Below are 24,280 nucleotides of genomic sequence, written 5' to 3'. Positions count from 1 at the left end.
TATCTCCTGGTGTCATTTGGGCTCATCTTCTGTGCAACATTTTGCTGCGAGGGGTCCAGATAGCATTGTTGGTAGTTGGGCGTGGTCTGAATTTGTGCTCGCTTAGATAGGCCTGCATGTGACGGACATGAAAGACCTCCGCGCAGGACGAGAGTTAGCAAGTCTGCTCACACCGTTCTCCTCGGAGACATGGATTTCTTGTCTTGGGCCTTGGGCCCGGGATAGTTGGATGTGTTTTGGGGGGGGGGCCCACATTCAAAAAGAGATAAAAGACGAGAATAATAGTTTTCATGTATTGATTTCTTTATTAGCATATATACACAATATACAACAAGGATGCAAGCCCAAGATGTGGAAAGTGGCTACATCTATATACTGATAGTAAAATATGATAAAAATCGTAACAAGTCGCTGTGTAAAGTGACAATGCATTGAAGCCCTTATAATATGACAGGAATCTGTGGAGTGGTTGGTGTGGACGATGACCAAATCGGGGAGGAGGTCTAGATATTCAACCATGTTTTACCAGGAACCACTGGCTCAGATCTTTCCTCATCTACCTTGTATATCAACAGATCAGACTAACAGGTAGGCAAAATCTAATAGGCAGATAAGAAGGTTACATGATTTCATTGTTTAGTTGCTAACATTGGTTTTTCCTGGCATCTGGTGGCAAGGAACTCGTGGCCTTGGTTCATGTAGCTAGACTGGTAGATACTGCAAACATGGTACATTGTACATGTAGTTGGTCTGGTAAAACATAGTTGCCCACCAAGCTGTCTCATGTCTGGTAAGTAAATTAATCTGCTTGAAAGAGACAGCCAGGTCTACAAACCACTGTTGTTAGATGCAGCATAATGATATGTGTTATATAAAAACTTCCTAGACCTCATCTCAGACTTATCTTACCCCTCCTTCATAAATAAACACAACCAAAACACAGATTCCGTTGGAATTATTTACATTTGTCAAGTCAAACTTTGGAATATTGTGAAAAGACATAGAAAATGGCGAAAGACATTGAGAACATTGTTCCCACAAAAAGTGTGAAGTAGCTTTTAGATAGAGGTGCTAGATGCACCACTCATTGAGAATACACTGCACATACACATGCAAGGAAATAAGGTTCACCTCATGATTTGGGGATCACATATACCAGCATTTGGGGTATGGTTGCATACTCTTGCCTTGTCACATCTAAAACCAGGCCTAAAAACAAATCTAGAACAATCTGGTTACGATGTTGAACCAACTCACTGTTGAAGCAACACAGTGTTGCTCCAACAGTGTCCTTCTAAATGTACACTCAATGAGTGGTTGCACATATAAGCTAAAGTAGCACAAATACATAAAGATTATAGATATAATAGATAAAGCCGAGGATTTCTTCTTAATAAGTAAAAGTGAATCCCAAAAAGAGTCGACAGCTTGTAACCGTAAACTCCTGGTGTGATCCGTAGTTGTAAAAGCACATCAATTTCAATGTAAAACATCACAAAATGTCCAAAAAGTTCACAGGAATATGTTCCCAGCCTCTATGCATAATTTTCATAAATTTGTTTTAATCCAACCGCAGAACTTCATCATGTAAATCACACTGTAAGGTAAAGTGGTGCAATTATATAGTCCCTACAGTGTAGAGCACAGCTGGTAGGACACATTACTGTACACCCAGCCTATAATTGTACCATCTTCCCTTACTCATACATGTACACATAACACATCATACATGTACAGGGCATGATTGGTGCAAAATTGCTGCACACGAGGGAGGCAACTTTTGTCATTTTTTTACCCATCGGTTAAAAGAAATTCAATCCTATTAAAAATTTTACTGAGTCAGCTACACTAAGAATGAAAGTGTTCAAAAGACAGTCCCACCCCTCCCCTAATTCTTTAGACAGACCTATGTTAAAAAGTGAATAACTCGATCAGAGATGTTGTCGGATATTGCATAGATTTGGGTTATGGCACAGCAACTTCTCAAAGAAAGATGAAGTCCATTTTCAAACCATTTGAGCTTGTTATACAAATTATACACCTGATGTGCATTCCACATTCCCTCAACCTTGAATACTGGGCAACTCAGTCTCCAAATCCAGCACTCAAATTACTCTGCCATTTATCTACAATTATCACTATGATTTTCACATTACATGTACATGTACTTCTAACTAAATTTACAAAATGTAACAAGTTATGATAACCATACTACAATTTAAAATAAGAACCCTAAATCAAATCCCAACCAAAAAATAATATCAAGAATTCATAAGGACTAAGTCTTCATGAATTCTTGAAAATATCAATATTATTATGCTATTATCGAATCAAGTTTGTCAAAAAAAAAAGGAATGTGTTTTGAAAGATGGCCAGAAATTCATAGTATCAGAGGCAAGGCGTTCGCATCTTCTTACTAGCTGCAGTTACCAGGCTAAAACACACAGCCTCTTTACATGAATACATCCTGGACAGTAGTAAGCTGCCCTCACTGTAAAATTTGATGACCGTGATAAGTTAAAATTTTCAATTACTTCCATATCATTATCAATATCATGTTAGAAACCATCAGAAATTTGTCCAAGTAGCAAGCTTGTCATATAAGTTTGATACCATATGCATACTGAAAGTAATAAGAGTTATACGTTAAATACAAACTGTTTTTATGATCGTGTGACATGCATTTTTAAACCTTTACAAGAATCTTGGCATTGTACATGTAATTTGTTTGAAAAATTTATCATATTATCCATTTGGTCACCCACATAAACAAAAACCTCTTCCAATCCAATCCCATTTATGACTGCATTAATACAAAAATATTCAATGTCACACTCACGCTGGCATGCTGAAGTGTTCAAATATTAATCTTCAGTTTCAATCGACACAACCACTGAATTCATGTCAAATAAAAATGATATGTATAAAATCACACTCGCAACATCTGGCGACTTGATCAAACATATTGATCCTGAGTCGTGGGAGGACAAATAAAGTTATCCTTGCTTTCATCGGGCTACCGTTAACCAGATCCTTGCAATTGCATATGGACGAGTCTTCCAAGTCCAACGAGTATGCCAAGTCCCATATCGGGCAGATTTGGTTCATTTTAGCCCACTGACCAGTTGCATCCTTACAAGTTAGAAAAATATCAACATTCTCTCCACCCTAACTCAAACCACACGATACTGCAGACATGACAGACGACAACAGGCTCAGGTTAGGGTGAAACTGTTTACAAAGTCGCCACCGGTTCTTTTTTCTTGTCAGTTTCAGAATCAATCTTGGTTATATTTTCAGATTTTAAACTGTCTTGATTTGATTCGGGTTTCGTATCTGACGTCTCACTTTTCACATCGGGCTCAGTGTCTGTTTTAGAATCGTCCTTCCGCGACTCGGACGGTGACGTTTCTGATTCCGTCCTTTGATGATCCTCAATTTCGTCTTCGTCTTCCTCGTCCTCCTTATTCATATAATCCACAACATCGTCGGAATCCACCGATGTTTTCGACTGCGATGAACTCGCTGATAAGGTCGACATAGCAGACCCGCGATGACCACCTCGGTGTGGCCCAGCCAGCGTGTTACGCTGATTTACAGGTTTGACAGTAATGATCAAGTTGCTACTGTTAGCCACCATCATATCGGTCGCCTGATCAAGGGTTTTACCCACAACATCAATACCGTTCACTTCGAGGACCTCATCATTAACCGCAATCAATCCTGTGCTCTCGGCTAAACCACCAGGTACCAATCTTGATATGAAAATCCCGGGAACTTTTTCGACCCCGTGCGCCGTGGCACGCAAACTCGTACCATCACGGATATAAAACCCTAGCGGCTTATCTGTTCCATTTTTCATAAGTTTTACCCGCCGACACGACTCGGGGACAATATCCACATCAATAATGGCGGACACTCGACGAAAGTCTTCTGGCATACTGATACGTATTTGCGGGCGCATTTTGACCTCTTCGCCGATGATTCGACTGATGACTGGGTTACGTTTTCTGACGATTTGAGCGCCATATCCGTTCACTTCAAAGTAGCTCTCGCCTGAAAAATAGACAAGCGATATGAAAATATCATTAAGTCATGTCAGATTAAATGCGATAATCAACAATATGCTACAAAGATGTCTGCTAATGGACGTTCCACTGTCAATGTATTGATAATGCACTCATCTCCTGTGTACATATATACACTTTTATCACAGACTTGAAGGATATTTAAAACTGGTAGGCCCATATCATATTTCTATAACATTGTGATAAGAATAACTGTGTTTATACATGAACACAGCATAGCAAAATCAATATCAAAATGTCAAAAAACTTTTTGGGTCAATCAAATCATTATACTATCCCAGCAAGTTTTAAAGGACACACAGAAATTCATAGAAAGGTCACTACAGCAGAACCTTTAAGAACACTGTTGAAACAGACCGAATTTTGAGAAGTGTCATGCTGACACTCAAAGTGTTGATTTTAAAAAAAAGTTCAACAAAATCTCAAGTGGATGTTCACACAGATATCAGAGTACCAATTATTTCTCTGAAGAATGCTGATAACAATGAACGGGAGTCGTCACATGAAAACAAGCCGACCAATCTGATCTAATATTCCAGGAACGGTCTGAATCATGGTATTTCTGTTACCTTAATCAATACATACTGCTGTGTATACATGTAGTTAATGTGCCAAGGTTTTTTGGGTTTGATTGTCAAAATAGGATTGAAAATGTATTTTGATTTTAGCACTGCCAGTCATAGGATATTATCATTGCCAATCAGCTGTTGGTTGTTTTAGTTTGATCTTTATCCCAGGTCTCATCGGCAGCGACTGATTTTTGTCGCAGGGATCTACGTTTACCAGAGAAAATGGGAGATTTCATCACAAGCAATGATTATTTGTGGGATGCTGCTAGACTCAGGTGCAACAAAAATAACCACTATCTAATTAGTCACAATCAATAACTTGATCATATCAATTGAACAGTTAGTGATTTTTAATTAGTTCTGCACCATAAAACACACCAATTTAGCACAAGCCATTGCTGGTTAATTGACTGTCCAAGCATAGAGGGCCGTGGAACACAAAGTAAGCGTCATCATAGAGGAATCAACTGTCATGTTTGGTTTATAGATCATCACCATTTTTCCAAGAACTTGGGAACGTTAACTCCCAAAAAAACCCACATCTTGAAGAGTGAGCAGAATATCAGTTATTTAAAGTACCTTTAGAAGAAGAATACTTCAGTTTTTCCTGGTCAAAAAGTGTTTTTTTCTCATGTTCTTCGTGAATCATATACTTTGATATCTTAACTGCGTATATGTGTAGTGCAATGTCCATTGCAATCTGACCTAATTTGATCACTGGTGGCGACCACTGTTCCAACATTTTGACATTACAATACAAATAAAGGCGGCCTGAAGTTCAAACATTCAACAAAATCTAATCGGTAGGAATGTTTGCCAAGATGTTGTCAGATTTCATTTTCAAAGAACACCATCCCATACCAAACCATCAGCCTGATACCAACAGCCTCTTTTGGTCTAAACACATCATTTGGCTGAGAATTGAGTCTAGTTTTTCAATCTAGCCCTGTGAGTGTGACTGTCATGCCTTCCAATATTTCTTCAAGACAATGTCAATGACTCAACCCAAAAATGTGAAGAGAAAATCTATTCCCTCTGAATAATTTGACATTTACGCATTCAGTTGGTTCCGTCTCGCCAACCACACCCTTTGCTGACTTGCCCCAAGGTAGCTGTTAGTGTTACACAGCCCACTCCCATGTCTTATTCTCGCCAGAGGACTGATTTACCAAATCAAGGTAGATCAAACATTATCAACTGAGTTTGAATTGAAGCCTGCAGAGCTTCACTGACAACGAAAAGGAGTGAAAGAAATCCATTTTAAAAACAGACTGACTTTTTTTGTTACATTGTACTTCTCTACCAAGGAGTTCAGTGTTCACCTCAGTTTCACTACATACATTATGTCTGTATCTTAACTTATCACAAACTTTCTGCAGTGAAAACATGATAAGCCTCAATTTTTGATTATCAATATTAATCGAGCAAGGTGGGTGGTCTGGCATGTTCGACTTTAAGATAGGACCTACACTGACGATGTTGTTGTGTAGTTACCGGACTTGATCACCCCACCAAATCCTGATGTTACACAGAGAACCCATCGCTGTGTAGGCCTAAATGTGTTACCAGCCATCCACACAACTTTGAAAACCGGCCGATATTTTGGAGACATGGGGCCAAAACTATTTCTAGAAAGTGCAGCGATGGCTCCGACCACGAGATTAACATCACACTCAAAGCAGAGCAAAGAAACAGTACCACTTGAATTTTCATTTGGTTACACTAGACAAAATCAGTATACATGTTATGTATGCAAATTAGACAGAAGATTTCACTACCAACTGAGCACTTCACAAAGACAGCATAAAATTGTTCAAATAAAGTAGGTCTCATTGTATTTGTTATGTAAACAATACTCGTGGATTTGCTGTGATTAGAATGGCCAAGAGACTTGGAATACCGAGGAACGATAGGCCCTCCTGTCAACCAAATAATCTTGTCTATAGGCCTATATGTATACAACAGGCCTGGATCAATCTCGTTGATCAGGACGTTGTATGCATACAATGTAGGCCTACATTTTTATACTAAGGATCCTGACAGTCGGCAGGAACACTCAATGAGATTGGCTCTGGAATGCCATGAATGTAGTTCGATCAAAGATCCCCACAGTAGATTAGACCTGTGCCTCATCATTTTAACCAGCACAATGCAATGTTTAGGCTAAGTGATGTACAATAAAGATTTAGTAAACTGACTTAAGCATATTTTTGAAAGATACAATCCAGCTCTTCCATTCCAAGGGTAGGCCTGCATCATTTATGCATGTGATGTATTATAATATGGTAAAGTGCTTTACCAAAGGACCAGTGCAATCAAGCGCCAGTTCTGGCATATGCCAGGTCCTTTGTAGGACCATAATGAACAGCTCATAATTCACAGGGTTCAAGTGTTTCTGGGAGTACCACTTACGTTTGCCACAATTTGTGCACATCTATCATGCACACTGTGACAAGGACTTGCGCAAGCTCTAACTTACATTATGTATGTATAAAGACAACTTGGTTGAACAGAAACCAAGAACGAACAGTCGAGTCGCAATTCATGTCCATAAGATGTAGTTATTGGACATGTACCAAAGATGCTGATGCATAGCAACAAAGTGTTGCATCCTTTGGGTTCCTTAGTTAGATGCACTTCATTTGTAATTTGGACTCAGAGAGACTAATATAATAATGAAACATGTGCATAATATATTGAAAGTAACCTATTGTAAAACAACCAGTCCAGCTTGCCTTGATGGCAATAATTAGCATTCAGTTCTAAATGGAAATAAGGTGGAACAGTGTTCTACTATGAAACTTGATAATATCAAATCGACATTCCAAAGCCAAGGAATGTAATTGTTTCTCGTAGTTTGTGTCAGTGGATTTGATATTAAATTGTGCTGGGCAATGTGAAGGAATCTCTCCCTAACTTGAGGTGAAATCAACTCGGGATGCTGTCAAATAAATGAATCGTACATGTATACTAGTCAGTACAGCAGTAGGCACTAAAGGGTTTGGCAGCAGTTTCATGAAATAGCAACAATGTAAAAATTATTTTAATTTCAACATCCGAAAACAGGATGCCGATACAATCAAAAGTTAAGTTTTTTATTTGTAAATATTTATATGGTACAGCCAGTCTTTACAGGACTTGGTCGTCACGAGTGTCAAGTAGTCTTCTATTCAATACTGCATCAATTCTATCTGGTACAATCCAGATAGCTCAGACAGTGCAGAAAAACAAAAAAATCTTAATTTAGTTGATCATACTAATAGATTGAGATAAAACATGATTTGCTGTTGATCCACAATTCTCATGGACACTTTGTTCTTATAATTGAATAATTGGTTACAATCAGGCCATCATAACACCGGCCTGAAAAGGATATCTTACATGCAATCTCGATTAGGTCATCATCATCCCATTATTTTCAAATTGGGGACAATAAGGTGGTGAGACAATCTACATCTTCACATCGCCAGACTGATTAACAGCACAAAATATAAATAATAACGATAATATAATGAGTCTTTTGAATCTGTACAGCGCAATTCCATGGAAACTTATTCCTTGCTCGAAGTGTTCCCTCTCCAACGTCTTGTAAATAAGACAATTCTAGTTGTGCTTTGAAAGGGTATGTACAAAGTTGGCCACTGAGCTATGAGATACTTCATGTAGCGTTAGAGTGACTGATCATTTTAGTTCTTTCCGGCTAATAATGCAATTGATCAGACTGGTTTTCAAGGTTTATGCGATGACCTAGTAATATATAGGTCGTTGGAGGCATGTACATCCAGTTATTATTAGTTGAGAATTGTTCCTGAACATCGAGATAATCATTCTTACCTTTTCTTTGCAATAATATCCTCAGTAAAGGTTTGGAAGTAGAAAGTGCCTTGCTAAAGTTTACATCATTGTTGACAGGTAACAAATCCTGGTGGACCGGATCAGTGTAGCATATCAGGAATGGAATGTCTTCTAGTTTGTGCAATTTTTCTAATTTTGTTTGGAAGGCTTCAAATGAAGTATCTTTCTCTTTGTCTACAGCGAATCGACGGAATTCTGCATCAAGCTGAAATTTGAAAAAGGGACATTAATGAATGTCAAAGTGTTGAACTGAAGCTTGGGAACTGAATGTATGGCAGACCTGCCAACCCTCCATGAGAGATCTCAGGAAATGTTTCCAAAAGTTATTTTTCTTCAGCATTTGTCACCGACTTATAATATATTCGTTATGAAATCTATTAATGTGGCAAAAATAGAAGGCAACGTTGGCTATGAAGCGGCAAAAACAGAAGGTGAGACATTTGTGGTTCCTTAGATTTGGAGAATGGCTGGAGAGGTCTTAGCACGTCTGCCACATCATGGGTGTCATCATGCATCATGTTAATCCCCCAATGTAATTTGGGCGATAATCATCCCAACAAAAGAGCAAAGGAAAGACATGGCCGATGGCACGGCGAAATGTCTCCTCGAATTTCTTGTCCTTAAGCCTTATGGGTATGTCACTGTCAGTTCGACAGTTCATCATGAGCACGATTTTGCAACACTGAATCTCCGCATGAATCGCATTCACAAGGCCGAGCCTGCTACCAACCCACATACGGCAACTGTCAGTCATCATGCTTCATGACAATGATATACATGTATCAAAGTGTCACTGGACACTGTGTCTGTGTAACGGTACTCAACATACTGAGGTGAATCCATGTACAGTAGAGTAGTAATGTACTGCTGTTTGTATAAAAATGTACACAAACTTGGTGACACACGAAAAAGATATTTTAAAACTTTAGGCGTAACCTCTTCAAACAGAAATAAATTGCGTTGTTACCTTGCTTTTGACTTCTACGATATTTGTGTGACCTCTAGGAGGCGATTTGGCGTTCTTAAACGACATGATTTGGAAAGAAGCCCTATCCAAGGGCAGAAATGCAGGAAACCAGCAACCTGATGAAGTTGATTGACCTAATTTCTACTCAAAACACAGAATCGAGGGCATCAGGTGCGCGCGACGTAGAAGACACTTTGTGGTGACGAAGAAAACATTTCCTAGAAATTTACCTCAATCACAAAAACAGAAGTGTTACATCATAATAATTATTTCATTAAAGTATTAATTCTACATCATTATATCGCCTATTAAATCATTCGGAAAAGTTTTTCTATATTTTTTCGGATAAAATTTAGTGAATATTATACAGGATATTTAAGTATAAGGTAATAGTTGCAAAATTGATGACGTTTGTCACAACACGTTGAAGTAGGGCACGATTTTTTGCTTATTTTCTTCGATTTTCTCGATAATCACAATTATTCATTTGCTTTCTGATAACCAAGTTGTTCGTATGTGTTTAAAGTTCTTATTCTACGTACTTGTGTAAGATTCTACTCCTTGACAAACCCCAAAGAAATTGATTTGTAGCTCAAAATTGGCCTTTTCGGACATTGACTGGTGCTGCCATTTAGTATTTAGTTTACGTACTGGTAACTGTTCAGATTCTAGCCCAGTTATTGTACGGCATGCCGGGCTGTTTACCTTCTGTTTATGAGCATCTGTTCTTCACCTATAAAAGACTGATGCAATGTTATCCTCATGTCTTCTTTCCGCACGCTTGTATTCCAGCTAGCCAAGAGTAAGAGTCTGAAGTGAAGTGACATGTGAAAAAAATACCAACAACAATAAGAAAGATCGAAGACTGCTGCCCTACACTTCAATCAAAGGACAGATGACACATCTTATATTTAAGTGATAGAATAAAAGCTTTATCATTGTTAGTTTTTCAGGTGTTCATAACTGATGCTGAAGTTGAAACAAACTATTGTCACAACCCATGACGGCAGAGGAATTGACAGAAATGGTTTGGCGTCTCTCTGACTTGTGTTTGTCCGGCAAATCATCAGTGTCATTGAAAGAGAAGGAGCCTGAATATGTGCTACATACAGCATCACCAATAGAGTAAGTCAAAGTCAGCGTCCCCAATAGAGGTATCTCCTACCTCAGAGTACGTCAGAACTATCCACACTTGACGAGGGATATATTTAGTGGTGAATAAAACATGACCAAGTGCCTTTACTCTGCATATTACCGGTAGTCACCCGCAGATGGCCTATTCTACCCCGCTGCTCCTGCATATAGTCCCCCTTTAAGAAGTGGCTGGCGCTGGCACAGTAGATTATCTCTCATGTTATAAAGAAACCAACTTGTCTTCGCAGATATTCAGATTCATCACCGATCCTTGCTGCAACAACGTCCGATTACTGTGTAAGATTGTACAACAGATCCAACCTCGCTTCCTTCCAAGTGTTATCAGGTGAGTGATTGACACCTTGGCTAAGAATGATCTAATTCATTAACTCACATTATATTTGACCTCAGTTAGCTACATAGCTTGTGATAAATGCCTCTCCCTGGCTGAAGATGCAGTCACTAAGAAATAATCCTAATTGGCATCCCAACTGTTGTGATGCACAATAGACCTAGCTAACATGATAAAAATAGAAAAATAAGACCAATATATTTTCTATCTAACTCCTTAGAAAAGTCTTCCATCTGCCGCCAAATAGAATTAGTGAATAAATTTCTTCATCTAATTTTTTGCAATTTGCTTTAAAGAAACATTGGATTATTACAGCGATCTGACAAATGTCTACTGCTAAAGTCAGATCTTGTGCGTCTGCACAATCTGTTCGCAGGGAAACTTGGAAAATGCATCTTTGCCTTGAATTTGCAGGTCACACTGATGTCGTCACTGATATCCGATTCAGTCACACTGACTCCAATCTTCTGTATACATCTTCTATCGATGAAACAATCAGGTACAACACAACTTTTCCCTCAAAAATTGCGGTCACCATGTGACAGAAATAAATATGACAGACCGTATTTTGTGACATGGGAAGGATATGAGAAGTTTGATAAAGTGAAATTGCCTTAGAATCTGTGATACCAAATCCAAAAATCTCTTTGGTCAAATTCATACTACCTTCTCAAAATTTTCCAGGAATAAGGTTTAGATTGTTAGGTTCATATGACCTTGACTTTTGTTGTTTCTTCACTTACAGATGCTGGGATATTAGAATTAAAGGGAAAAAAGAAGCTCAAATATTCAAAGGTAAATCATGGTCTTCTTATTGGACTTTGATGAAGTCTTCTTGCATGATTTGAGTCAAAGCTGTCAGTTATCTCACCACCAATTGATGAAATCGACTGGGAGAAAACTATTACGCTTGCATGAGTAGACGCAAATCTGCAGTGCAGTGTTTTGTTATCTTAGGGAACCGAATAGGCATAGGTCACCCAATACGGCCGGATGTTCAGCACCAGATTTGTCCAGGGCGTCTTGATGTTATTTTTGCCATGCATTGAATCAGATTCACCCCCTTTCGTTCCATCTTCCAGGGTATGAGTCTTCGGGTAATAGATTCCTAAGCTGTGATATCAGTGCGATGGATGCGTTGCTGTGTGCTGGCACAGAGTGTGATGAGTCATCCAAAGATGCTCTAATTGTGTTCTGGTAAGTGAAAATGTGTATGATCGGTCTGGGACATGACCTGACCCTCAGGCTTTTATGAAAAGGTGCGGAAATTTGAATGTCATTGTTAGGGTTGATTGGCATTCCTTTTAGCCTTGGGTCGTCGGAGAAAACAAATCTGCTGCAGCATAAACAAATATATTTTTGTGTGTGTTATGGTATGTGACTAAATCTCAATAGCAGTTAAAGGCATCTTAAAACCAGCCAACATTATATGTATCTATTTACCAATTTATTCTATTTCTGATTTTAGGGATGTGCGGATGAAAAATGCCACTGGAACATTTACAGATTCACATTCTGATCACATAACGCAAGTAAGTTATACTGTTGACATGACCAGAGTCTCAAGGCCAGGCCAAACAGGAACATATGAATCTGTTGTGAGATTCCCCAAGTGTATTGCTTTTCATGGACTTGTTAGCTTTGAGACAATAAAACAACTGCTTGTCGTCATGACAAGTGAACACAATGAGAAGATTCTGCTCATAAATTGCTTGTTTCTTGTAGGTCAGATTCCACCCCTCTCACTTCCACAAGATGGCGAGTGGATCCGTTGATGGCCTCGTTTGCCTGTTCGACCTGAGAGAACAGGGGGAAGACAATGCAATAACACAGATACTCAATGCAGAGTCTTCAGTGGTGAGCAAACTAGTTGACTTGTGTGAAGTCAAACTATCTGTTTTGGCTGTGGAGTCTTGTGTGAGATTGGTGGACTGGCCACACCAAAGCAAAGCTGCCCACTCTAGGAAACTAAGAAATTGGCCACATGGCCCAACAATGTAGCCATGACTGAACAGTTATTCATGCAGAGAAAGCTCTTGGACATAGAACATAGGCCTGTTGTTGTAGCATACAGCCTTGAAGAAAATCAAATTCAAGGAAGAAGATGGTGTACTGGCTTGTTTTTGGTAAGTGTCCTTGCAAAGCCAGGGCTTTAGCTTGTCCTCCAGTCCTGGGTACTGCCATCTTGTCACAGTATCTGTCTCTTATGAAAACAGTTCGAAAGTTCTGGCAAGTACACTTTCATATTTGTCTGTGATCCTCTTTTCAGAATCAAATTGGTTGGTGTAAGCGGGATGGCATGGACAGCATCTACTGCACAACCAGTATTGAAACTATGTATGTATGGAATGAAGAGGTAAGAAAAAAGTGTGATGGAGGGGAAAAAAGAATAATATATCCTTTATGCCATTCTGTCAGAGCTTTTATTGCTAAATCCAGATGAAACTTGCCACTCATCCTTAATCCTGCTACAATAAGTATCCTGGCCTGTCCAAGTCAAGTGCCCACAGCAATTTTCAGCCCCATCTCGGGGCATACCCAAAAGGTCATTATCAGTACTCCCTCAAATGTCTTTCTTCTTTCAGGGAGATATGCTGAGTGATTTGAAGTCCCTGCGAGAAGATAATGAGGTAGGTGTTTATTTCCAATACAAGATTTTCAGGTTGGCTCCGCGGCAAACAAAATGTCTCATCGCCACAGAGATTTGGCCAAGGTGGCAGTGGTTTCCAACTGTCTGATGGTCATGCCTCATGGAATTCACCCCAAACTCATTACCCACTATTTATATTCGTGACAGGACAGCTTTCCCCAACGTTTTTCCACCATTGCAACCTGGCAATCATGTTCTGTCAACTCGCACTTCATACCTCGGGCATAACCCTCCTCCTTTGGTTGAGCCCAAGAAAATTTGATTCAGGAGGTGCTGTCATCTAGCAGGGAATGCTATAACTGCAAAATATGTGGTATTATTAATTGATCTGTGATCATAGTCTCTGAGGGAAAATTCGAGCTGCCAATAACCACTTATTCAACAGATTAATTCTCATACAAAAGTGGTGCATACAAATGCAGTGTCTTAGGGTAACAAAGTTTTTTTAGAACTGAGGGTATTCCTGTAAAATACTTATAAGTATCAAATGAATTGGTTATAAGATTGTAAATATTTGAAAGTTTAATGAATCTGTGAATTTTGAACTTGTTGTGCCTCTTAAAGTTAAATTTTGGCATTTCTACAGCACTTTTTCAAGTCAACCCTTCTCAAAGTGCTCCTGGCATCACAGGGTGCGCCCTTGTGTGTCAAGGAGCAGCTGCTATGCACCAAAACTTATCTATGGTACATATATATCACTCTCGATGGTAATCCTAAATATGAAAATGAGTTCCCTGTGGCCAGTGGGGATGACCACACCTTTCTGGGTGCAGTCAGTTCACACTGTCTATGTCAAGGCAAGATATGTTTATTTAGGCTCTGCGATCTTATTTAATGCTTTACAATGAGGTGGGACCACGTCGCATATCATTTGCGTCAAAGCCTGCCCCCTGGGCATGCTGTCTTTTTATAATGGGAAAACAAAGTTTGCATGATATGAACTCGGGTACAATGCGCTTTTCACCTCTTATGTCTTGCCCAGTGCTATACTTTGTAAAAAATAGGAATGTTCTTGTTGAACCTGTTAAAGTTGTACTCTTAATTTTTTGCTCACCGGTATGGTGAGTCTATATGATAGTGCAGTGTCTGACATCCATCAGATGATGAACAAAGTAATGTTACAAAGATTTGTTTATGTTAGGCCCAAGAATTTCCCCTACATTTTTTAAAAGTTTTGCCTTTCAGGAGAGCCACCATATTGACTATCTTGTTGACTGTTTCTATGACAACGAGGCGGACAACTTGTATCTTGTTGCTGGAGACCATAGGTAAGCAAGACCCCTGTCACAGGGACAGAATTAAATATATTAGAATTTGTTTATCATTAGCAATTAAGGTAATTTACCTTGAGTAGATATTTCATTCATACACTATGGATTTCATCCGCAAACCCCATCCCTTGACATCTGCGATGATGGATAGTTCAAATTGCATCAACCTATTGAGAATGTCAATTTTTTTCTTTATTTTATTTCTTTTTTCAGTGGCTCCACCCACATCTTCTCAGTCGATGGTAACAGCGCGCCACACGTTCATAGTCTGTCGAAGGGTCACAAAGCAACACTGCGATGTTTGACATGGGACCAAAAGGTAGGGCTCAACTCATTACTCAACTCTGCATCATTTTAACCCTTGTTGTAGAAAATGTCTAATACTGGAAACCCGTAAATACTGTTTCCACAGTCATTTTATTTCCTGACTTCTCAGGGTTAAAAGCATTAGAGAACTTTCTGTGGTAATGTTGTTTTCACTGCATATTATGCTTGCATTATGATAAATATCAAGCATACTCTTGTTTCACAGATCTAAGACCCGTTGATTAAGTACCAGGAAAACGAAAAAAATGCCACGTGGGATCATTATGCCATGACAATCGGACAACTTGGTGTCGTCAACCAATTGGTTATCTAAACTGAACATGCTGAAGTGCATCGAACAGATATGTGCGTGATATCAAGCTTGGATTAAATATTCAGAACCGGTCTTAGAATGGTGAAACTAGAGTATGTTATAACGATAACGTGGGTGTAGGGTCCTTCACCATGGTCGAGCCTGCTATGCATAGGCTACCAACCCAAGCTAATTAGACACTTGTTTTCCTCAGCACAACATGTCTGTCGCTATTTATAACTCAAGTGTCTGTAAAGAAACCTCTTGGATTCCTTGTGGAGGGCTAATTAGTATGACATTGATTCGCCAAGGTGGAGATGGCAGGTTTTTGGTATTAGAAAGTTTAAATAAAAGATAAAGCCTGCTGGGCTATAGCCCTAGCCAGGCACGGCCGATCAGACTGGAGCTTATCCTGGATTCCCTAACATCAAGCGACTAGGAGTATCACTCCCTCGGATAGGATGCTGGTCTAACACTGGTTGACTTCCCCAATCTGAACTGGTACCCATCTTCTACTGGGTTGAGAGAAGCAAGGCAGGGTTAGGTGTCTTGCTCAAGGACACCGAGATGAAACCGGCGATCCTTCCTAGAGTTAAACCAACAACCTCCTGATTATGACCCACTCTAACCGCAATGCCATTGATCGCCCTTGGTACTTGAAAAGCCAAAATAAACTTTTTCAGTATTTTTGACCGAGAAGATTCTTCTTAAATTGGGTTTTTCAATACAAGGAGTTAAAATTCACCAATAATTCTCCTATGCATGAGTACCACAACCAGTGATCTGACTCTTGCTGACCTGGTATTGTATACCTTTGTTTTGACGAAAATTTGGTCTGAAATTTCTGGCACACTTGCGCTGCACTGATTGACTCCCGTGAAGAGGGTGTAAATCACTAATCTGCGATGTCAACACAGTCTGAGCTGCAATATCAAAGTTTACAAACCCTGTCCCCAGGAATCATATTCCAGGTTGTTTACATCATTAACATCCCAGTAACAACTAATGGGACAAGGTTTTTTCCCGTTCCAGGCCCCTAAGAAAAAAACCTTCGGATTATAAAAACCCATGAAAATCAATGCAGCTTCAAATTGATAATGGAAAAGTAGTTCCTGTTGACTTGACCTGTGAAGTGAACCAAGATGACTCTGCAATATCTGTCTATCTCTGAATACATTAGAAAAACATAACTGGCCACAATGCAGTTCAAATGTCAATATTTTCCAACATAAGTAACATAATGGTTCTTATGCCGTGGAAAATATTTAAAAATCATTTTGTTTAATTTGAAATTCCTTTCTTTGAAATAACTGTTGGACAAAAAGACAAAATGAAGGGGTCATAAGTTTAAATTCATATCAAATCAACTTCTTTTTATTAGGTTAGCATGGCAGGTTGGAGGTCTGGCCTTTTAGTGGCCTTCTCCCCCATGCAAATATTCATCCGAAATAGGTCTGATGAGGATGAAGTCACAACCAGAATGCATGTATAAATTCATTTAACAGTCATGAAAGCATAATATTCCACTCATAAACGGGTTACAAGACAATACCTCGCAAAAAAGCAAATTGCCCTATGTTCCAAAATAAATTGATAATATCAAGTTTAATGTTCTGTATAATTCAAAGGCAGAACCAAACCTTGTAGAAGAATTGTGCTAAATATTGAAGCCAACTCTCTGTTTGAGTTCGTTTTAGAAGATTCTTGTGCACCATTTCTATCTGAATATTTTGTTGCCCTGGTAACACATTGTTATGTTGTTGTACTATAGATGATTTATATTAGATCGAAGATTGAAGTGTTCTTGAGAATTTGCTAAAGACCTCAAAATACCAGTTAACAAATGCCAATTCAATATTTGCCAAATCCCTAATTGCGAGAAGAGTATTTTAAGTAACCTACATATTTGATTATTTGCTTGTCTGTGTCTAAAAATATCCCCTTATAAAGGGATTTATCCCACACACTGTGATATTTCAACAAATATGCATTCTCTGGCAAAAAGTGTTGGTAGTTTCATTGTCAAAAGAAGTAAAATTTTATCTTTGTTTTTGAAAAAAAGTAAAATGCTCCGGGCCTCATTGGCACCAAGGTTCAGTAAGAACATGATGAGATATGGTTTCTTTGCTTTGACTCATGTGAAATGTGGTAAGATTGTTGATATTTATAAAGCATTTTATTGGTTTCCTGTGGGTCGTATGGTGCTCGGCAAATTCAGGCACCTGATTATTATATCTTTTCTGTCTCTCCACCTTATCCAGCCATCTCGCCTACTCGATCCTGTCCGTCTGCTTATCCCTTGAACCATTTTCTGGCCACCAATGACCCTTAGAGATTCAAGATTGAGTATCATGCCCAGACCATCCAAGGCATCTCACTTTGATGAAGCATGAGCGTAGTGGCCCTAGTCCTCTTGGTCAATTTCCTTTGCTTTCATTGCCTCATGGTCTGAACACAGTCACTTTGCTTCATGAGTGAGTTTCGGAGGGGGACAATCACGTATGGAGTAAAGTCTCGTGGGCTTGGCGTAGTGGAAGAATTGTGATAAACAAAACCCAAAGGATGTTTTTTGAAAGTGTTGACGATTTTGAGATTGCACCAAATGCATTCCCCACATCCAGTCATCAACAACTACGACCAGAGCATTGCTAATTGCCAAGTTTGAAATTCTTAGAATACTTCAACTGAAAAATGCTAACATTTCCTCCCTTTTCCTGGGGAGCACTCAAACATATTTCCTAACTTTGTTTGATACTAAACAGTTATTGCATAAGACTGTTTTTGCTCCACACACAAACATTTCAATGTCAAGCTGAAAAGTCACTAGGCTTTTAAGTGCTGAATAGAAAGATTGTTCAAATCTAACTGTGTTTAGTCTTTTGATCATTATATTGTAGTCCAACAATGCTTTGGTCTGAGTCGTCTCTTCTTGTGTCATGAGAATGCCTTAGAGATAGTCAAAACAGCGTAAAAAATGTTTTTAATAACATCAAGTGATCAGGGTTAACAAGATACCCGCCCCTATGAGTTAGTTCTTGTACACACGGGCCTTTAGAATTGGGCCTAAAGTGAGATACCAGTGAGGGTTTCAGTATGTTCTGACATTAAACCTTGCATAGTTTTAGTACAAGCACACACACTTGGAGTTCAGTTTAAATGTGAGCCTCATTTCTTAAACATTGTTTACGCAATGTTTTCGTGGTTTTATTCAGGGGGTCATTACTATGGGCTGTCATTGTGTGGACTACTTTCCGAGTTTATCACAAGCTCTGTAGGTTGAGACCTTCGGGGAAAATTATGATTAGCTTTCTTATTTGAGGGTCACCCTGTTGTAAACACCGCCGAATAGACACTCTTTCAGAGCTGTCTTATTTCATGCAGGGCCGTTTTTAACCTTTTTTTCCAATGGGAGGGGGGTGAAAACATCCCATGCCGTAGTCCTCGCTGATTGTGGTATTAATGATTGGGCCGAGATGCACTCCCTTCAGACAGAATAAACACGATACACAAATACCTCGCCCAGTGCTCACTGCCTAGATCAACAACTAGGAATTTCCACTCATCAAATTTACTGTTTTACCTGACCACCTGATCTGTTGGCGGATTGCTTGCCGTTCGTTGGTTCAACCGACCCAGCAAACGAAAAGCTTATCAAGAAAGTATGATTTTGTCGTATCATACCCATTCTGTGTGAAAATTACATTTTGTTGAGGTGTTTGTTTATTGTGCCACCTATGATATGAGAAATGCTGGTTTGAGAATAGAATCGACCATATTGCCTTGATCTTTGTCAAGGCACTTTTATTACCGTATTTGCCCCCCCCCTCATCTTTCAGGGTTGGAATGAGGTTCGTCATCACCAAAACCTGCAGACTGTGCAGCCCCCCCCCCCTCCCCGTCAGCAAGTGTTTCATGCAGATTTTGGCCAATATGAAGACTGGAGGAAGCAAAAAAGAGTGTTTTGCTGCCACTGACCAAAAAAACTTGCTACATGGGGCGGGGGGGGGGGCTGCATACCCATTATCATTTCTAGTGGTGCACTATGATTTGCACCGAGTTCAAGCCTCTCCACTGTTTGTCCGGTGAGATATGAGCAGCCAGACAGTCTACAGGTGTGGACACCACAAACCAGAATCTAGAAATATGCTGCTAAAGTTTTAACTCTCTGTACCACAACCATGTGGTTATTCTAGGAATACCATGTTAATTATAGGCATAGCAGAGGGATGTCGTTATACAGGGTGTTACAAACTCTCGCACCGGTCCATAAGTTTATGTTATGCTCTGTGCTAAAATACTGTAGAACATCTCTATGAAGGACACCTGTTGGACAGACATATAATGTCCTTAAAAGAGAGGTGCCCTGATTACAGAGGCAGAATTCAATGGAAAGGATTCTGGTGCAGAATCAATGTTCTTATTTGAGAGTCTCTCCTGCTAACAGAGGTGTTCACGCAGGGAGTTTTCGCTGTAAGCTCAACGCAATAAATATCTGGTCATTCTAGGAAATTTGCAGCAGCAGGCAGCCCGCAACATCTCTTGTGCAGGAGTGCAAGTAAGGAGTTTCTGCGATCGTGATGACGTTTTCACTTCAATTCCCATAAAGCACTAGTATCTTGAGATGCGGTTATCTGAAGTGTCACAGGACAGTTGACACTAGAAGACAATTGATTATCTTTCATCATCATCTTTTAGATGTAAATTGACCTAAATTTAATTGGAATCACATGGAGATTGATCATCCTTTTTGACCTATCCAGTGAGGCCAAATCAATTGTTAATATGTTTCTTGTTCAATTCTGAATTATGTTCGACCTGAACGTTACAACGGTAAAACTATACTTTTAGCCAAAAATGATTATCCTGGATGTGAGAAATTCACCACATTTTTCATAATTTTATCATTTCAGTCCAAGACCCTTGTAACAGGAGGTGAAGATTCTATGGTTTGTCTTTGGAAATCTGATCAAGTTACTTCACCAAAAAAGGTAAGGTTGAATCAGTTTGATGATTTTTTTCGGGGGGGGGGGGGGGGATTCCTCATTGGCCACCCCCTACATCTGCCACTGCCAAGGTTCCTGTCAGTGTGACTGCCATCTTGCCCATCGATTATCGGGAGTAAATATCTGAATGTGGTCTGTGTCATTTTTCTAAATTCATGCTCTTTCATGTTTGACATTCTCTTAAGTTAATCAAGGATTGGCCACTTAATGTCATTTTTGATTGACATATCCGACTTGAGATCAAATTGAAACTAACAGTTTGAGTTTTGTTTTACTTCATTTTGAGGGGCAATCCAGTGCATCGATTTTAATTTATTTGGTAACTTAAAGGTACAGTTCTTCGATGTAATTTGTATTGATTGTGCAATGATGAAATACATTTTTGATTTGAAATTGTGTTTCTGTTTTCATATCTTATTTCTCCCAAGTTACACATCAAATAATTTTAAACATCTACTTGTACTGATGTCCTATAGTTCTCTTATCACTCAGACAGGTCTATTTGCCATGCTCTGAAAATGCGGTAAGGCAGTTACATCAGTAAAAAAGTAGTCCAGGGAATCCCTGTTGACAATCGCTGATACGTATCATTCCACGGCTAAATTGTCTAGTGATAACCTGTCCAGTGCTGATGTCCTCAACTCTCTCATGTCCACTTAGGCTGTCCCTGTTTGCCACCACTTGAGGTAGACCTTCCCACTTGAGGCCTTATCTGTTGACACTCAAAGCTGTATTTAGATTCTTACCTTCCCAGTCTGAAATTTCAATATCAAAATCTATACTGATATTTCTATTGGATGATGATATTTATTTCACCTACTGTTGCACAATTTTGTTCGATAATTTTGAAAGTAGTGGGATGTATGTTGGATGATTGTGTGAACCCTATGCTGTAAACATCAATTTTTTGTGAAAATTTATTTTTATTTTCGTGGATTTCACGAATAATCAAATTCGCAAAAATTAAAATGATGAATTATTGAAAAAACGATTTTTTTTCCATAATTGGTGAAAAAAATTTAAATTTAAAATTTAAAAAATTTTCTAGAATTTATTCAAGTGGTCCAGTTGATAGGGCCACAGACCTGGTCATCTCTCATACCGAGTGTCTATTTCAACTAGGTACTGTATTAGACATCTAATTGTCCTATATTTATCGTGCCGATTGCCCCCAAAAGTGTCAACGAAATATGATTTATCAATGATCTATATATGAATGTCAATAACAGGTGTGCCACCTAAGTTGATCAGTCCAAAGTTCAATTAGCAATTTTCCTTCTCTGGAGTATGTCAAGTTTGTCTAATCGAACTGGTTGAGATCAAAAGGAATGCGTGAAAAGGTTATTTTGTTCAACTACTTTGTATAAAAAATTAAGTGGTGATCAAAGCAAGGTTTTCATAAATTGATACTGTGGTACTTAGTATAATGAGTATACTAGAACATGTTTTTTTCTTTTTGAGCTGGTTAGCTGGCTAGCTCATTAATACCCTGACAATATCAGGCCATGTCACTCAATGCATACTTATTCCCTCAATGTCGTGTTGTAGTCCCCGTTTAAAAGAGGATGGCTCATTACTGAACTTCCAGCTGTGCTGCCTTCGCCTATATTGGACGTGCGTTATCTGTAAAGCTTAGCAATATCAATACATTGAGGGTTCGAGATGATTACTGTCCATGCTTTTCATATTCTATTTAATTTTTTGATGGGTGGGAAGGGGGATCTGGCCAGTTGGTGTCACCAGTTGTTGATGAAATGTCCTTTTTGTATCAGTTCATGATTTCCGAGTGTCATTTCCTTCTTATTTGCTGGTATGAATTTATCATGTTTATATTATTCCTGTTGTGTAACTTCCATGTTCGTCCCAGAAAATTGTCTACTTAAGATGCTTGCTCTACTTGCTTGTTTGTCCTGTGTTATGTAACATCAATGTTACTTGATATCTAAGGATTAACCGTATCGGAATGTACATTGGACAATGCATTTTATTTCATTGTGTGAAGGATCATTTTAATCATCTTATCTACCATTCAATAAAAACTTCATTCCTTATTTGTTATTCTGAATGAAAACATGGTCTGGGTCACCAATGCACAGAACAAACAAACAAACAAACTTTTTTCAGTGTTATAAATTTTCTTTCATCATGGTTGTCACCAAAACCCATTATCTCAAAATGTGTTTGTAACCAATCAGCATCACTGTCAACAGTGTCTGCAAGTAAAAAGAAATGTGAAATCCTTGAGCTGCTGCCTGAAAACTGTCATTGATTTTTTTCCTCAAAAGAAGAAGGCCTTACTGGCATTGACTTGTCAATAATTCGTGTCAACCAGTAGACACACTGATACACACTGTTACAAATGACCGAACCTCATAAAAACAGCAAGAAGCAATTTATGAATAGTCTTAAGGCTGTAGGCCTACTTACATTTGGAGGACTCTAATTTGAAATTCAATCGTTTCAAAATGATCCACATCATATAATTTCCGGATTCTTGCCGTTGGCATGATATGGTAATTTTATAATACACACATTGCTCAGAAAGTAAAATGACTAGCCTGGACTAATGCTTTGATCTGATCTTTCAGCTCAGAAGAGGCATTTTTCTTCCAAATGAAAACTTACTGCGATATCTGTCAGGAGCCATCACGACTTTCTAGATGGTCACATTCCAAGACAAGGGCTCATATGAATAAAGTCTAGCAAATGCTTTTACTTCAATTTTGTACAGAAAGGCCTAGTGTAATTGTACATGGAGTTTTAGATAAAAGCATTTGCTAGTCTTTATTCATATCACCCATTGCCACCTTGAAGGATGTGACTGACTGTACCTGACTGTGTTTGCAGTAAACATAAAGGGATGTGACATTTTCGATTTTTTGAAGATTTCTGTTATTTCAGCTCATAAAAGGGTTAAGTTGACAGCAAAAAAGGAAAGATTCATGCCTCAGCTCACAGTTGACCTTTGAAGTTTTGAAATCGGACAAAAAATGAGCATTTTAGAGTCCTCTTATTGCAAGTAAGGGCAGTTCTCTGGACAACATTTTCAGTTTTTCAGGGTGTTTTGTTCTGAGTACCATATCTATTCCTGAACATTGCTGCCTTTTTTCAGCGACTGGGAATTGCAGCACTTCTCAAAAAATCCTCTGAAAATATGTATGACTGTGTACTCATCTTTCTACTTGCTTTTATCTTTTCAGAAAGTGGAGGATGGAGCAAAACTTAAATCAAAGAAAAAAGAGCGAGGTAAAAAGCAGCGGGATAAACCCTACTGATGTGCAGAATGAATTGCTTCTTACTATTCTGGAGGACTTCTGTACAGGCCATATGCCTATGAAATAATAATTGCTATGACTCTGAGATTGAAAATCATATGCGTAATTGTACTGCATTTATTTTTATGTAATAAATTTTATATAAAAAGAAGAAGAAGTTCTCTTATTTGCATTCTATTCTGTCCATGGTCCCACTTACAGCAATGAATACATACCTCTTATTTCAAAATGATAAGACCATTTGCTGGTTCTGGGCCATTGAAATTGAAGACATTTTGTTAATGTCACACCCTGTAGACAAGATGATATGTCGTGCTTATAGCCCAACGGGTCATACATTGGTAATACAAGATAGTTTACTTGCACTAAAATTACTCTCGGGACAAAAGGTTTTCTTTACTCAAGTTTTCCACTCACAATGAAACAGATCATTTTATGCTGATCTAAACAAATATCAGACGGAGAAAAATTCACTTATTTGTACTGGGTGTCCCTAG

General features: G+C 38.8%; 2 protein-coding genes across 5 annotated transcripts; one reads left to right on the top strand and one right to left on the bottom strand.

The window, feature by feature from the left end:
• Positions 1–282: 282 nt before the first annotated feature.
• On the bottom strand, positions 283–9,637 carry LOC135495826 (partitioning defective protein 6-like). Its single transcript, XM_064784799.1, has 3 exons — positions 9,480–9,637; positions 8,492–8,717; positions 283–4,056 (listed from the first exon to the last, which is right to left on the bottom strand). Exons 1-3 carry the CDS (start codon positions 9,543–9,545, stop codon positions 3,236–3,238), a joined length of 1,113 nt encoding a protein of 370 aa, XP_064640869.1. The 5' UTR covers positions 9,546–9,637; the 3' UTR covers positions 283–3,235.
• A 244-nt stretch (positions 9,638–9,881) lies between these two features.
• On the top strand, positions 9,882–23,913 carry LOC135495885 (WD repeat-containing protein 89-like). Of its 4 annotated transcripts, none has more exons than XM_064784887.1 (14): positions 9,882–9,908; positions 10,425–10,604; positions 10,862–10,959; positions 11,380–11,464; positions 11,711–11,760; positions 12,048–12,162; positions 12,434–12,497; positions 12,691–12,822; positions 13,235–13,321; positions 13,551–13,595; positions 14,801–14,883; positions 15,100–15,205; positions 20,416–20,493; positions 23,709–23,913. In XM_064784887.1, exons 2-14 carry the CDS (start codon positions 10,480–10,482, stop codon positions 23,781–23,783), a joined length of 1,143 nt encoding a protein of 380 aa, XP_064640957.1. In that variant the 5' UTR covers positions 9,882–9,908; positions 10,425–10,479; the 3' UTR covers positions 23,784–23,913. The 4 variants fall into 4 exon arrangements, with proteins under 4 accessions (XP_064640957.1, XP_064640958.1, XP_064640955.1 ...); XM_064784888.1 differs by having other exon boundaries at positions 9,889–9,908; positions 10,433–10,604; XM_064784885.1 differs by having other exon boundaries at positions 9,891–9,991.
• The last annotated feature ends 367 nt before the right edge of the window (positions 23,914–24,280 follow it).

The sequence above is a fragment of the Lineus longissimus genome, chromosome 11, assembly GCF_910592395.1.
Source record: "Lineus longissimus chromosome 11, tnLinLong1.2, whole genome shotgun sequence".
Lineage (NCBI taxonomy): Eukaryota > Metazoa > Nemertea > Pilidiophora > Heteronemertea > Lineidae > Lineus > Lineus longissimus.
Note: the sequence above shows the minus strand (reverse complement) of the source record. Positions and strands in the feature narration are given on the sequence as shown.